Raw genomic sequence first — 16,002 nt, 5'->3', positions numbered from 1 at the left:
ACACACCCTGTATATAACTGAAAAAATTTCGGAAATGGAGGTTATAGCCCCGGATCTACCACGTTTGCTGGTCCAAAAATTTTACCAAAATAGTGAACGGTTTTCGAGAAAATAAGTCGTATCGATGACGTCATCGCGTCTTGACTGAGCCCGAGGAATGGTGATTTTCAAATATCTCGAGCAGCGTGGTGATCGACGAAAACCGCAAACATAAAAATTGTAGCTCTTGTTGCGGCCTATTACACTGTTTGAATCGATTAGCTTCATTTCTTACGATTTTTGATTTGCCAATTCCGTATGTCGGTATGTTTTTCAATACTTCACGGAATGTCGCGAACAATAGGTGAAAACCTTAAATACAAAAGTTTTTAGAAACTGATATCTGAAATACAGTCCTTTAGTTATCGCTAATTTTCAGTAATAGGGAAAGCAATTTTTCGTTTTTTTTTTAATTTGCGGCGTACCCTGTACATTTTTGAAAAATTGTCAATATTAAAATATTATTTAATAATTATTAAATAATTGTTTCGGTTCCGTAAACGGTTTTCGAGATCTTTTCCTTAGACCCTTGCAAACGCAGTTTTTAATTTTTTTTAAATGCTTCCCGACCACCCAGCCCCGCCATTTTCAATAAGTTCCGTCATGGAACCAAGCTCCTTTAGAGCTAGAGCTTCCGGAGGTGGAACTTTTGGAGGGAGAACTATTTGGGACAGAACCTTTAGATAGAGGAGCTATCGACGCTAGCTGAGATAGAGCTTGCGACACCTCAGTACTCTTTTCCTATACCGACTAACATGACAGAGCGATTTAATAACTTTTTATACATTTTATCGTTGTAACGTATATCAGAGTCCTTGTAACGTCCATTGTTGCCTATTCAGACGTCAGCGTAAAGTACAGGAAAATAAGGAGACCGTACGGCCAGATAGAAAACGAAGGACTGAAAAAATTGAAAGAACCATCGTGTCTGAATATGGTCCGTCTCACTTGCTGGCCGACCCATCGTTCAAAAATGTGTAGATCATCGCTTTGTAGAACATGCTTGAAATAAATAAATGTAAATAGTTTGGTGACAATATTTATTTATAAACAATTCTTTCCTACAGCTTTTCATTACAACGGGTTAATTGGTATTCCGTGGTTTTAAGGCTTCAGAGCTCATAGGTACGGCTACGTCTGATAATGAGAGAGTTAGAAGAGTGGTTTCAGTAATATCGTGGTAGAGCCAAAGTTTGCCTGTTTCGAAGAATCAACGAAGACTTGAAGAATATTTTTTCCCAAAATGAAAGGGGATTCAATCAAATTGTTTACAAGTTTGCATAGAACTAATAAATCAACGATCAAGACTGCGTACAATAGAAATTAAAGTTTTCACTTAGTGTAACTGAAAAAATGTATCTGTCAATTAAAGACGGACTCACAAAATAACATTTGAAGAGAATTGGGGAAAAAGGACTAGGGTCCATTTTTGGCCCAAATAAGACTAACACTTATTTCGTATGTTATATGGAATACCTATAAGAAATGGCTAGAAAATGACAGTACAAAGAGACACAGTGCGCAACAAAGATGACAGACCATAGGAAATGGCAACGTCGTGCTATTTCGCCGGCTTATGATCGTAAACAATGCATGTAGTTGAGTGCCTAGTTACAGACTTGGTTTAATTGAAGTTGAAGCTTATTGGCGTAATTATTGATTATTCTGTTTTTAAAGTTTTGTGGTGTATTTCTTGTTGTTGTTGCTGAGCAACTGAAAACAAGGAAAAGTTACGCTTGAGTAGTCATCCAACTGGACAAGACTGCAAATGTTCAAAACTTAAATCTCACTGCAGCCGTTTTAAGTACGATCGTGTCTAGGTTTAATCAACTACAAAGTTATGATGAATAATCCCTTTATCAGCGGATTAAAGTAAGATATGCCAGGAAAGCACTCTTCCAGACCTAACCGACTGTCTAGAGAAGTAACAGATTCTGTCATGAAACACATTAGAAGTTTTGGATAGACGGCTTGGATAAAACAACAAAGGTTTATTTACCTGCTGAGCTCAATATTAAGAAAATGTGCTCTATGTACAAAGAAAAATATCCTGAAAAATTAGTTTCTGATAAAAAATATAGAGAAATTTTCAACAAGTTTAATATTGCTATTCGGTACCCACGATGCGATACCTGTATTACATGCGATGAGTTGAAAGTAAAAATTGCCGATATTGAAGAAAAAATGATGAAGATGATTACAATGGAGTTACACACAGCAAGCCTGTTTTATAAACTTAAAAAAGCTGCTAGGCTTGAGGCTCAAAAAGACAAAAAAAAAGGAAGCTATTGTAATGGATTTTGAAAAAAATCTTCATCTGCCGATTATTACAACTAATGACACGTATTATCGTAGACAACTTTCGTTCTACATGTTGAATACACATATCTTTTCGACCTCTGAAGCTCTTTTGTATACTTATAATGATGTTTCAAGAAAAAAGAGTGCTGATGATGTTTCTTCACTGCTATGGGATTACATTTTTAACCATCTAGATTTTGATGTCAAGAAGCTTACAATATTTCGTGATTCATGCTGTAGACAAAATAAAAATTTCACTTATTTCATAATTATTATGTAATTTTGTTAAAAGACTTAACACAATCAAAATAGCTTTTCCTGTTCGTGAACTTTCATTTCTAGAATGCGATAGAAATATGGATTTAGTCAAATTTCTAGCCGATATCTATATGCTCAAGTGTCCTTTTCCTTCAAGACCGGTCAAAGAAATAACTGCAACCGAAATTCGCCCTCGTATGATACATAGGAAAAGCTATAATGGTCGAGAACTTGAAAATGTTTTCATAAAACAGAAAAGAAAAAAACTTTCGCCACCTGAAAAGTGTTTTTTACTTTAGCTTATGATGGGCCAATACCTGTATCTTAAGCAAAATTTCAAGCCTACAACATCTAAAAAGATTCTGTTCTCAAAACGGGCAGGATTTTTTTACAGCAATAATAGATTTTGGACCTTCATCTTTATTGCTAAGTTTTTTTTTGTATTGGAATCAAAGTTTCTTTTTTATACTTTTGCATTGACAATTTATATATTTTTTGTATATTCTGCCAAAAAGTATTTTAGTTCAAAATCATATTTTTGTTTACCATGTTCTAGAGTAGTCTTCCTAAATAAAAGTCACAATTACTCTTCTGTACTCTTCATTTATTTTTTGAGGATATTGGCTTCGAATGTGAACAAAATGATATTCATTATCTTGGATCCTACGCTGACAGTTTGGAACCTTTGGTTCGTTATCGAGCGTGAATGTACTTTCGTCAGTGAAACAAATATATTTTTTTAAATCCCCATTATTATTATTTGCTTTTCCGCCGTTGCAATACAAAATGCTACCCTTCCCGAAGCTGTCGTTGTTGCTCGTATTTATAGGGATAATACCACACTAATAATTTTGATTTCCTTCACGTGCAGCAAATGACTTGAAATAAATATCAGCCATCCGGACAAACCCAGCTACTGTTAAAGCCTCATTTAAAATGAAAAATCATTGTTCCAGATGGCAAAAAATAAGTAAAAAAGGAGCAAGGTAGGAATAAAATGAGAAGAATAGGAAAAGTTGAAGAAAAACAAGAATATGCGTGCGTTCAATTTATATTGATAACATTTTAATTGGCTGTAAGTTTTTTGTTTTTAGAGATATCAAAGTAAAACAAAAAAAAAGTAGGGTTAGTAGCCAAGTTTTTTCCCAGTGACGTATAAACCAAAACACTATCAACTTTCCAACATATAAGCCTACATAACATTTTTTTAAATGGAAAACCCTGTATATTATATATGTGTTTAATAGAATATCTAATTCCGATTACAAAGATATAACACACTTTATATTTTAGTCCACTTATTTTTGACAATTGGGCAAAAATAGGAAATTTTTGTATAATTTCAGAGTGCCGTGACTAACTGCAACAGCAATAATTATTTACAAATTAGAGTAGAACAAAAACAGAAAAAAGTTAAAAAAAATTCAGCTATTCTTAATACTGCTAACCACCATTTTCCTGAATACATTTCTCATACACTCGAATTGTATGATATGCTTGCATTTTGTAACGTTTCCGGATTGTCTCTTAACTGATTGATTGCCTCTGAAATCCTTTGCCGAAATCCTGCGACTATTATTATTACAAGTGCTAGATGTCCCCAAAAGAAAATATTCATTAAAGTTAAATCGGAGCTGTGGCCAAATCATAGTTCCGCCGTTCCCTATCCAACCCCTGGGACATATTTATGGGTAAATCTTCTATATGTTGTCCAATTTTGTGCTCTAAGAATTGTAAATAATGATCTCCAGTTAACTTTTGATATATATCGGACCTAAAATATGTCCATCTATGACACCACAATATACATTAATTAATTGGTACCCCTGGGTTCTTAAGTAGTGTATTTGTCTAGGATTATTTAAAGACCAATATCGCTTATTTTGTCTATTACAAACCCTATATTGTAGTGTAGTGAACAGAAAATTAATTTTTTTTTACAAAACTGCATCCTCCTTTGACATTGTTCTGCATTTAGTTTTTGAGTTTTACGAAATTTTTACGAAAGTTTTACGAAAATATACCTCTCTTCATATACTCCAGCAATAAAGGAAACTGGATGTGCTTTATAGAATCCTAATATTTTTGCCGTATTTTCTTCATTTAAAACACTATGATTCCGGCATAATTTCATACGTTACGGTTTTCTGCAAATTTCTTTGCCAGCATTGTAGAGGATGTACTTAAAATAAATAAGAACTAAAAGCTAAGATTTTCACGAAATTATATATTTTTGCATGTTAATTCTTTCGACAACACCGTGTCTTTATCAATTGTCATATAAAAATATATAATTTCGTGAAAAACTGAGCTTTTAGTTCTTAGTTATTGTGATAAATGGATTTTCATCAAGTAAAAGTCATCTCAGTTCAATTTTTGAAAGAAGCTGAAATTGGTTTCTTGGCTATTTGTTATTTCAAGTTGCTTCTACGTTGCCGAATATGTTCCCAAAACATTTGGTTTTTTATCAAATGTCTGCAAAATAAGGTTTTTCCCAAGTTTATAAAATTAAAAACGAACAAGAAGTCCCGCTCCAAGGACAGCCCAGACAATTGTCATGTAAAAATATATAAATTCGTGCAAATCGGAGCTTTTAGTTTTGATAAATGGATTTTCATCAAGTAAAGGCCACCTCAGTTCAATGTACTTTTGTTATTCAGAAAGTATGCTTGAAGCAATGTCACTCCTCGCGCTTTGTCACTTGGCTTCTAATCCGTCCAATTACAGATTCGTAATCAGTCGCTTTAAGGCACCCCCACAGACTCTCGCTTCCACGACATCGTCCATCTTTGTTCCGCAGATCATTTTCTTATAACGCTGTTGTAATTTTTAATAGTATACTGTATTCAGTAAAATCTACTTTCTATTGTGTTCCATATTACTATAATTTAAACATCTAAGAGGTGAATTGGAGTACCTTTTGCTGGATTTCGCCTTTTCTCTATTGTATATTTGTATATAACGATATATAACAATAAAGGCAATTTATTATTATTATCATTATTATTATAACCCTACACCTGGTTTTTTTGTTTTAGCTTGATGTCTGTAAAAACAATAAAGTACAGCCAATTAAAATGTTATCAAGATAAATTGAGCGCGCGGTTCAATATGATCCTAACTTCCCAGATTTACCAGAAACTCGTATAATATAGTAAAACGAGATGGTGTTAATATTTTTCCAATGCAAAAATGTTTGATGGTGGGTGGACGAATCACTGACGCCTCAAACTGAGACGGCCTATGCCGAACGAACGCGTGCTCCCTAACAAAGCGAACGTCCGAAAAAAAGGAACGACTAACCTACTGTAACGCGATATTATTGAACATGCCTGCCATTTTTGAAACAATAAGACGGTTTTTATTCGTACATATATTAAGGATTTATTTTATCCGACCTTGGGACCGTCTCTCGCGACGACCTGCGTTTAAGGTTCGATTTTGCTTTGTCGACGTCGGCTCGCGGCCTCGATAAGTTTCCTCAGACTCCTCACCCGCGGCGCTTTGCCGGAGAACTCTTGCTTGCACAACTCCAGGTCCCTCTGGAGCGCGTCCAACTCCTTCGAGGAACTCTCCATGTCCGTTAGCAAGGCGGTCTCCGTTAGCAACCCGGTGTCTTCTCTAATGTCGCTTATCATCCCCCTGTACTTGTCTAGGGTCAATTTCTGCCGGTTAAGCATTCGCCGACTCTGCAAGACCTCGCCCTCCACGCGCTCCAGTTCCGACCTCCGATCTGCGACGTCGCGCTCCAACGCCGCAGACTTCTCGCGCAAGTGGGCCAGAATTTGGATCGTGCTTTGACATTTCACTCTCAGTCTGCTCAGCTCTTCGTCCTTCTCCTCGATCCTGTCCGCGTAGTTCCTGTTATCCTCCTTCAGCTGTTCGTAATCGTTTAGGCGGTGCTCCTCGTCGATCCGCTCCAGACGATTGATACCGTCCAGTTTTTCCTGGACCATCTTCTTCAACCTGATGAACTTCAACCTCATCGAGCGCACCTGGTCCATTTTCGCACGTTGCCTCCTCAAAAACCGCTCTACCACCTTGTCGGCTATCGGCTTGCCGGTTTTCGAGTAGATGAGTCCCGTGCCCACGTGACCTTGCCTGAGCTGCATATTCCCGAAGGACTCGTCGAGGGTCGCGCTTTGGAAGTCGCGTTTCCTCCTCAATTCTTCGAGTGCCATCGACGCCACCGTCCTCTGAGTCTCATCAACTTGAAGCGCTTCGCCGTAAGCCTCCAGCCGTCGGTAATACTTGAGCAAGTGATCGGCGACCGGGCCGCCATCTTTGAGAAACATGTCGATCTTCCTGCGTTTGAAGTGCGTCGCCACCTTCTTCTGCAGCATGTTGTTCTTGACTTTGTTCGCGTCGATTTCCTTCAGAACCGCGTCGTACCTGGAAACGTCAACCAAGTGAGAAAACATTTTAATTAGTTCTCTCTTTTTTGTTTTTAGAGATATCAACCCAGCATACAATATCCCCAATATATCCGGTGAATGTTTCATTTAGGTCGCATGTCCCGGGACATGTGGAGGATATTCTTAGAATATACGTTAGCATGTATACAAAGGATATACTGTAAAATACATCCCAGGGATATCCTCTGAATGAATAGCATGCGGATTTACTGTACACGATATGCCACAGATATCCTCTAGATCGAAACCTAAAAAGTGAAATTTTGAACAACTGAGAAGGAAAATGCTTAGTTTTTTTAGATTTGTGGTGTTTTGGGACATATTTTATTGGAAACGTTTTTGTATACATCTAAATCGACGTCAGTGTTGGCAAATCGTAAAAGAACCGAAATCAAACCTTTAAAATCAACTTGTTTTATTATTTTTGGACACGAACGAGACAAACGCCATTTTAATAAAAAATACCACCGAAAATACGGATTCATCTAATTAAAAAAATTACAAAAACGTAAAAATAATACATTTGTCTATAATATCCCATTTGACAACACTGTTTGGCTGCAATGATGCAACAACTCGCGTCCGTGCCGCGCCGGACTCGCTCGAATCTCGTCGGCTTCTCTACCATCTCGTCCTCCACTATCTTTTCAGCCTCGTTTTTGTTGGCGCTATAGTGTATACGGCGAGTTGGCGTCTATTTTGAATATTTTGTGTGCTGTGCTTAGTACTTTCAGTGCTTTCATTTCAGTTATGTTTTTCTGGTATTATTATTACTGAAGAACTAATAATGTAGGTAAAGTTTTATGGAAATATATAACATAAGATTTGATAAATTCTATCCAGAACGAACCATCGTTGTGTAGTCTACCAACTTCATGCCTTGTTTTTTATTATTTTGCTAGATCAATAAGATAGCTATATCAGGCGGCGGCGGCAGTTGTAAGTTTGTAAAACAATCTTTGACCACGCTGATTTCAAATGAACGTGCAATGAAATTTAATTGGTTGGGCATGAAGAAAAAGGAGAAATTTTCAAAATTAAAATGGGTCAAATTAATATTTAGTAAGTAGATATGTTTTTAAAAAATAAATAGTAATGTAATATAAATAAAGTAAATGAAATATAATTTAATAAAATATATGTTATAGCGATTGCTTAGTTGATACTTTTTTCTAGACTTCTTTCCGTATCTTATTGCTTTGTTTTTGAAAATGAATGAAATGAAATCCACTTTCCACATTTTTTTTATTTAAGTAAGCAATATTAGGGAAAATCCAGAACAAAATCATATCTTTAATTATATTGTATAATTAGTATATTTTTTTTTTAAACTGGAGGCAAGAATCAGCCCCCAAAAACAAAGTATTAATTTTAGGAATCACCCTGCATAAAGTACAATTTTCACATTAAAATGGTTGTTGGGTTAATTGATGAAAACGTTTTTCCTATTTTTTAAGGTTTGTTTTCATGGTGATAGTAGGTACCTTCACGAGAAAAAACATTTGAAAAAATTTTTGGTTGACGCAAATCAATGCATGAAAATAAGCTTTATATATATATATATATATATATATATATATATATATATATATATATATATATATATATATATATATATATATATATATATATATATATATATATATATATATATATATATATATATAAATATATATATATATATATATATATATATATATATATATATATATATATATATATATATATATATACATATATATATATATATATATATATATATATATATATATATATATATATATATATATATATATATATATATATATATATATATATATATATATATATATATATATATATATATATATATATATGACACTATATTCCGGGATATCATCCGTTCGCTCGTTGAACTCCGACTGGAATCCTGCATCCGACTGGAATCCTGCAAATCCTGCATCCGACTGGAATCCTGCAGACGTTTCGCCAAAATCTCACTTGGCATCTTCAATGCTCGCGCTCCGAAAACACTTCGAACACTGTTCGAACAGTGTTCGAAGTGTTTTCGGAGCGCGAGCATTGAAGATGCCAAGTGAGATTTTGGCGAAACGTCTGCAGGATTCCAGTCGGATGCAGGATTTGCAGGATTCCAGTCGGATGCAGGATTCCAGTCGGAGTTCAACGAGCGAACGGATGATATCCCGGAATATAGTGTCATCATATTTTTCCATCCGTGAATCAATACGTGAGAATATATATATATATATATATATATATATATATATATATATATATATATATATATATATATATATATATATATATATATATATATATATATATATATATATATATATATATATATATATATATATATATATATATATATATATATATATATATATATATATATATATATATATATATATATAAGTTACTTTAGGTTAGGTAGTTCTATATTTTTTCTATATTATATACCTACAATTTTTTCATATCTACAATAGAAAAAAATGTGTATAAAATGTGTTTTATTAATGGTATCAATCCGCAGTCCTTCACTTTTACCATCAAAAGCAAAATTAAAGATTAAATATTAATTAAAAAACTTGTGTATTTCAAATGTCAAATCAGTGATGACTTCACCAACCATACCCAACAGGGTAATTGCATCACACGCGAGTACCAAATACTGGGATAGAATTTTTGTAGTCGTACAACCAATGTGGACATTACCTTTCCAGTTTTTCTCATAGACAGTTGGAAATAACCTAATAAGTAAGCGTATACTGGTATATCTATTTATCTATTTATCTATATTTATCTATTACAGGATATACTAACGACTTCTTAACTAGTATAACTGGATATCCTTAGGATGTTCTAACAAACATCTTACGGACATACGTGTGTGATATACTGGGACGTTCCAATTAATAACATCGGAAATCCTTGAAACGTCTTAAGGATGTCCCTTTAGCTGAAGCAGTATATCCCTAGGAAATAAGCTATCTCCCGTTAGATCTCAAGGACGTTTTACGGACGTTCTTGTACTATTTGGGAGAGTAGCCGACTTTTTTTCCAAGTGACGTATAAATCAAAACACTATCAACTTTCCGACATATAAGCCTACATAAAGAACACCATGTATATTATATATGTGTTTAACACACACAATGATGTAACACACTTTATTTATTTATTTATTTATTTATTGACAATTAAGGTTGCATACAGTACAAAGTACTAAAAAAAAGGGCCCCCGTTGTATCTTATAAAGATAGGTTAACAAATAAATCTAAATTTTAGCACTCATCAAAAAATAAATATACCAAAGTGATATAATAATATAAAGACAATTACAAGTTTACATTTTAATTATGGTGTTCTATGTCGTCTTATGTCCTAGAAAATATTTTTCCACCCTGCGTTTAAAAAAATAGGAGTAACAAACATATATTTATGATAATAAATAAAAAAATATATTTCGTAATCTAGTGATATGTTGGTTCGGTATTGGTCGACATCAAATAGCGCCCTGTCTCTTGCGTTCTGTCCTGGTATTCGTAGGTTAATCTTTGATAAGAGGTAAGGAGAGTCAACTGGATCATTTAAAATATTGTATACCCGACGTGAAGTGAAAAAACTCCGATTTATATCCATCAACTGTCACTCTCCCTTTTCTATCACTTAAATAATTGCTGGACAATCTAACCATTTCGGCATCAAACTTTATATTTCAGTCCGCAAAAATAGGAAGTTCCACGACATTATTACAAAGAAATAAATCCATGAAAGTTAAGAATGGGCTGTTAGCTGGTCAATCCATAGTTCTGCTGATTCCTATCGAACCCCTGGGGTATTCCATATTGAGAAAATGTTTAACTTGCCCAACATTGTGAGGAGGGACACCGGCTCATATATTCTATTTGGTACTCTAAATCTATGTTCTATAATTATCGGACTCAAAAATGCCCATCTATGACAGCACACCATACATGGCCACAGCCCCGATTTAATTTTAATGGACTTTTTCTTTTGGGAACATGTAGCACTGAACTCCTTGTAATAATGGCGTGGAACTTCGGCAAAGGATTTCAGTGGCAATCAATCAGTTAAGAGACAATGCGGAAACGTTACAAAATGCAAGATACAATACAATTCGAGTGTATGAGAAATGTATTCAGAAAAATGGTGGCCACATACAGCAGTATTTAGAATGGTTAATTTTTGTTTCTATTTTTGCGTTTTTGTTCTACTTTAATTTGTAAATAATTGTTGTTGCTTCAGTCAGTCACGACACTCCTTGAAGTTATATAAAATTTTCCTATTTTTGCCGATTTGGACTAAATTATAAAGTGTGTGTGTTGTAATCGAAATAAGATATTCTATTAAACACACATATAATATACAGGGTGTTCGATTTAAAATACATGATGTAGGCTTGTTTCAAATGTCACTTGGCTAATAACCCTACAACAAAAAAGTTACAGCCAATTCAAAACTTATCGAGAGAGATTGATCGCACGGTACCTTTGGTAGTACGGTTCCCTGTCTATTAGTCTCGGCTGGTAGGGTTCCGTTTCGCCGGGCTCTTCTTCCTCCGCACCGTCGTAATCGTCGAATAGGGCGAAGGTGTCTGCTTTGGTGAGATCGAAAAAACCCTCCAAGTGGTCCAATCCGGATATCCTGGGGATCGCGTCGTAGAAAATGCTCTGCCTACTTCTGGCGGTTCCCCTGAAGGAGACGGTCGATCTCCTGGAAGATCTGGTCCTCGAGCCGTCGTCCGTTTTGGACGTACGCGTTTCGCTCTCGCGAATTGATATTTTCTTTTCGGTGGGAGCGATTTGACCGGAATCCACGATGGTGACCTTATTCAATCAGGTCATATTATAAAGAACAACATCTCAACAGTCGGATAGACACCGTACTATTGCACTTGATAGTAGTTTGAACTTTGTAGCGAAAACCACACACACGCACATTAGATAAATCTTAAGATGAGGTGCAAGAGTTCTATAAAGATGTAGATGCGGCGTTAAAGATTGCTAGAAAGGAAGTAGTCATCCCGGTTATGAATGACTTCAATGCCAAGGTGGGCAGGGGCAGGCATAGTGACATTGTAAGAGAGGGGGACTGTCAGGAAATGGCACAGCTCCCTCCTCGACGCTTATACACTTGGTTAAATTAGCGAATATTCAACACAAGGTCGTTAGAGACAAGAGAGCTAAGAGATAGAGACATTGCACAGAGATATTGCACCAAAGATCAGAAAACATAAGAACCAGGAGTGGATCTGATAGAAGTCCGGAGGCAATATAAGATCCCAATTCCCGAATTTAACTAGATATTCGGGTTCAGGTTCGAAGAGCAAAAGAACATTTAATGGAGGAACACTGCGATGAAGGTGAAGCTTTACAGAACAAAGTGGACACGTTTAGGTCACATTAGAACGTCAATAAATCTAAAATACGAAATGAGCAAAGTGAATTACGTCTTCAATCTTTTCGTAGCACCCCAACCAAACTTGTAAGCTTCCAACTGAGGGTCTATGTGGTTCACCTATATTGAAATATGAGGTCGTCTATGCGCTAAAATCTGCAAACATGCATAAAGCGCCGGGTCCAGATGACTTTAACATTGGGGCCTAAATGTTATTAGATGATAAAAATGTGAACATCTTGGTGGAGTTATTTAATCGTATTTAGGACACAGGTTACATCCCTTCAGACATTTAATAATGATCCCGAAGACAACCAAATCTCAAAAGCACCGCTTAATTAGGTTAATTTTCTGAAACTCCTACTTCAAGTCCTCCACATCAGAATGTTCAAAAAGTTGGAAGATTTGAAAGGCCTTTGTACAAGAGAGGTATGGTACAAGAAAATAAGGCTATTTGTCGATTATATAGAGGCATTCGACAATGTCAGACCTGATGTACTACCAGGGTGTTCGCTACAGATGCATCCGTCATATTATTTCACTTGCATGTGGATGGAATTGACTGTGCTATGCCGATGACACTGATAACAGCGAAGATCTACAAATGACGCTAAATAAAGTTGATAATTTTGAAAAAAGTAGAGGCTTGAATATAAACATCTCGAAAACTAAACATAGTAACAGCCAGCAAAGAAATCAACTACATACAGAGTGTTGCGAAATTGAGTTCGGAACTCGAAATTCTAATATTTTCCCAGTGATGGCATGTCAAAATTCATTTTTTTCAATTTAATAAAGTAGAATAGATTGCATTAAACAGAATCACAAATTCTAATAAATTGTTACTTTTATTTTAAGTCGATGAACTTTGTTGTTTACTCACAAATCGACTTTTTTATTTATTATTAATAATAATCGGAAATTAAAGAGTATACAAAGCTAATCGCAATTCATTTTCAAAATGCGCACCGTTCATTTCTAAACACTTTCTTAAACATTTTAAAAGATGCTATCGAACACAAAAAAATACGCCTTATCTATTTCTAATGATTCTTTTATTATTTTTTGTCCTAGATCATTAATATCTGTCCTAGGTGTTTCATACACTAAAGACTTTAAGTGCCTCCAAAAAAAGAAGACCATCGGATTAAGGTCTGGTGAGCGAGGTGACCAAGCTAGAGGTCCGCCCTGACGTATCCATCGATGTTTAAATGTCTTAAATGTATTCACTGCAAGGGTACCTCTTCCAGCAAAGGTGGTAATTTCTCTCTTGGAGCAATTGCAAATACATTTTCACATTAAGCGATCCGTTCAACAAATGCGCTCCTATAAGATTATCTCCTATAATCCATGCCAATCCCTTCGATTTTTGCATGTCAGTTTTCAATGTTCCACTAATACATGTTTCGAAAATGTACAATGCCATCAGGACTGAATGCTTCCTCGTGAGTGAACAATGGCATTTAAGAATTGCGGGTAATTTTGATTTTTTCCTAAAATTTGATTGCATGAAATTACTCTCAATTACTAATCACCCTCATGCAGTGCTTGAACTCGGTTCTTTTATACCTTGGTCTCCCGTTATTCGTATTATCAGGTTTGAATAATCCTATTTCACCAAGTCTTCTGTGTATGTTGATGAATGTGTTAGCAGATGGAACGTTTCTATTGCATGCATGCATATCTCGATATTCAGTATTTGAATATTGAAATTTGAAATATATGAAATTTCGTTAAGTCCTGTTAGAAAAAATCACATTTACAGGATAACACTCCAAGCTTCCGAACTCAATCTGCGAACACCCTGTATATTAATAACGAATCCATAGAGCCGGTTAAATCATTTAAATATCTTGGAATTGCTGCAAACAGGCAAGACAAGACAAGCATTTATTAAATTCAAACCCTTCTTCTGTAACCCATATTACAAGCACAAAAAAAAATAAAAAATGCTTTTCTGTTCTGAAATTATTTATTTTGTTGCACTTAGGAATACATTACATGTGTCAAAAAAAAACTCGAAACATACACAAAAATACTGGTGCGTAAACGAACCACTATCACTATATCAGTTGGTTCCCCAAACTTTTGTAGATTTATGTTATCGTTCATATCTTCTTTGTCAGTCAAGGTATCCACCTCGGGTAAAATATAGACCGCGTCAATTTTTTTTTCACGTTATTTTTAGCATAAATTTACAAGGAATGAAATGCTACAATACATAACAATACATAAATCCAAATAATACTTACGACTATTATTGTTACTGTCCTCATCGCGATATCCTCCATAGCCGCCTCTAATTCGTTTTCTTCAACTTCACAATGCACAAACTAATACTAAAGAACACGCTAATTGTCGGATGTTTATTCTACATGCGCTGACTTGTCTAGACTTGCAATAACAAAATTTTGTTTCACAAATAAAACCAGTGGTGCATTCAAGCACCAGTAAATATTTTCAAAAAATAAAGCATAATCAATATAGTATTTCCAATGTATGTTTTCTGTGATGTAATGTACATGATATAGACTTAACAAAAATGGCAATACAAATCCAAAATATGTTTTTTTATAGTTTTGGATTTACTTTGTTATCTTTTGAAGTTATATATAATGTCTTTCCTTTACACATAAATTAGCAATTTCTACGGTTTCATATTCTTTAGTAGCGGTAATAATAAAATTTCTAAATGGATGTGCAAAAATATTTCCTGGATGTGCATGGTGGTGCATTAGCACACCACTGAAACAAAATGGGTTAAGATCCGTCATTGAATGGTGCAGTGTTATGTATGGTCAGTTTTACTTTATGGCATGAGAGCCTGGACCTTAAAAACATCGTCAATCAATATATGTGGTCATTAAGGAGAATATTAAGAGGACATGTTAAGAAGAAGAGAACCTTCGATACTCTTCCGTCTGCGTTTTCGGTACGTTTGGATCGTCGCCGTGCATCAAGAACATCTTGCTGAGCAGCTAGAGGGTCCGTTTCAGTCGATCGAGGGTCGGAGTCCATGGCCGCGACTCGAACATAAAAAGAAACATAAAAAAAATTGCCAGAAATTTTCGACGATCGTGAAGCGACCGTCACATTCCGGCTACTGTCAAATCGATTTGGTTTTCGGAACGGCATGGATGGTGGCGTGGCAGATTCTTTTGACAGAAAGCGCAAACGTCACATTACCGAAATTTCAACAAGATGCGGACTACTCGAACTGGTGTTTCCTGTGGTAGAAAAAACGGCCATACATTATGTGTTTCCTGTATGCTTCTTGACATGGGCAAGATTGGGAGTCTTCGGAACGGCCCTGATCGATCCGGACTCAGTGCACGGTATTGGGCTAAAGGAGTTGCTGACCTTCTATAGGAGGGGCGGCATTCTGGACGCCCTCTAGAGCGGCCTGGGGGCACAACGGGCCCATCTGGTGGCCTAAGTGCTTGGACGCCGGCGAGGGCGCCCCCCTTTAATACCAATACCAATACCTGTATGCTTCAGTTCTAACATTATTTTATTTTCCGATATGCGACTCGCCATATTCACAAGGTATCTGGCAGACACACTCTTG

At 35.5% G+C, this 16,002-nt stretch overlaps 1 protein-coding gene across 1 annotated transcript; it reads right to left on the bottom strand.

Annotated features, from left to right (window-relative positions):
• Window positions 1-5,961: 5,961 nt before the first annotated feature.
• Window positions 5,962-15,519, bottom strand: LOC132698460 (coiled-coil domain-containing protein 96-like). Its single transcript, XM_060664513.1, has 3 exons — window positions 15,339-15,519; window positions 11,526-11,863; window positions 5,962-6,990 (listed from the first exon to the last, which is right to left on the bottom strand). Exons 1-3 carry the CDS (start codon window positions 15,450-15,452, stop codon window positions 6,027-6,029), a joined length of 1,416 nt encoding a protein of 471 aa, XP_060520496.1. The 5' UTR covers window positions 15,453-15,519; the 3' UTR covers window positions 5,962-6,026.
• Between the last annotated feature and the right edge of the window lie 483 nt (window positions 15,520-16,002).

The sequence above is a fragment of the Cylas formicarius genome, unplaced genomic scaffold (genome assembly GCF_029955315.1).
Source record: "Cylas formicarius isolate icCylForm1 unplaced genomic scaffold, icCylForm1.1 PGA_scaffold_2__14_contigs__length_35257938, whole genome shotgun sequence".
Classification (NCBI taxonomy): domain Eukaryota; kingdom Metazoa; phylum Arthropoda; class Insecta; order Coleoptera; family Brentidae; genus Cylas; species Cylas formicarius.
The sequence above is the reverse complement of the archived record's forward strand: the minus strand, read 5'-3'. Positions and strand labels throughout refer to the sequence as shown.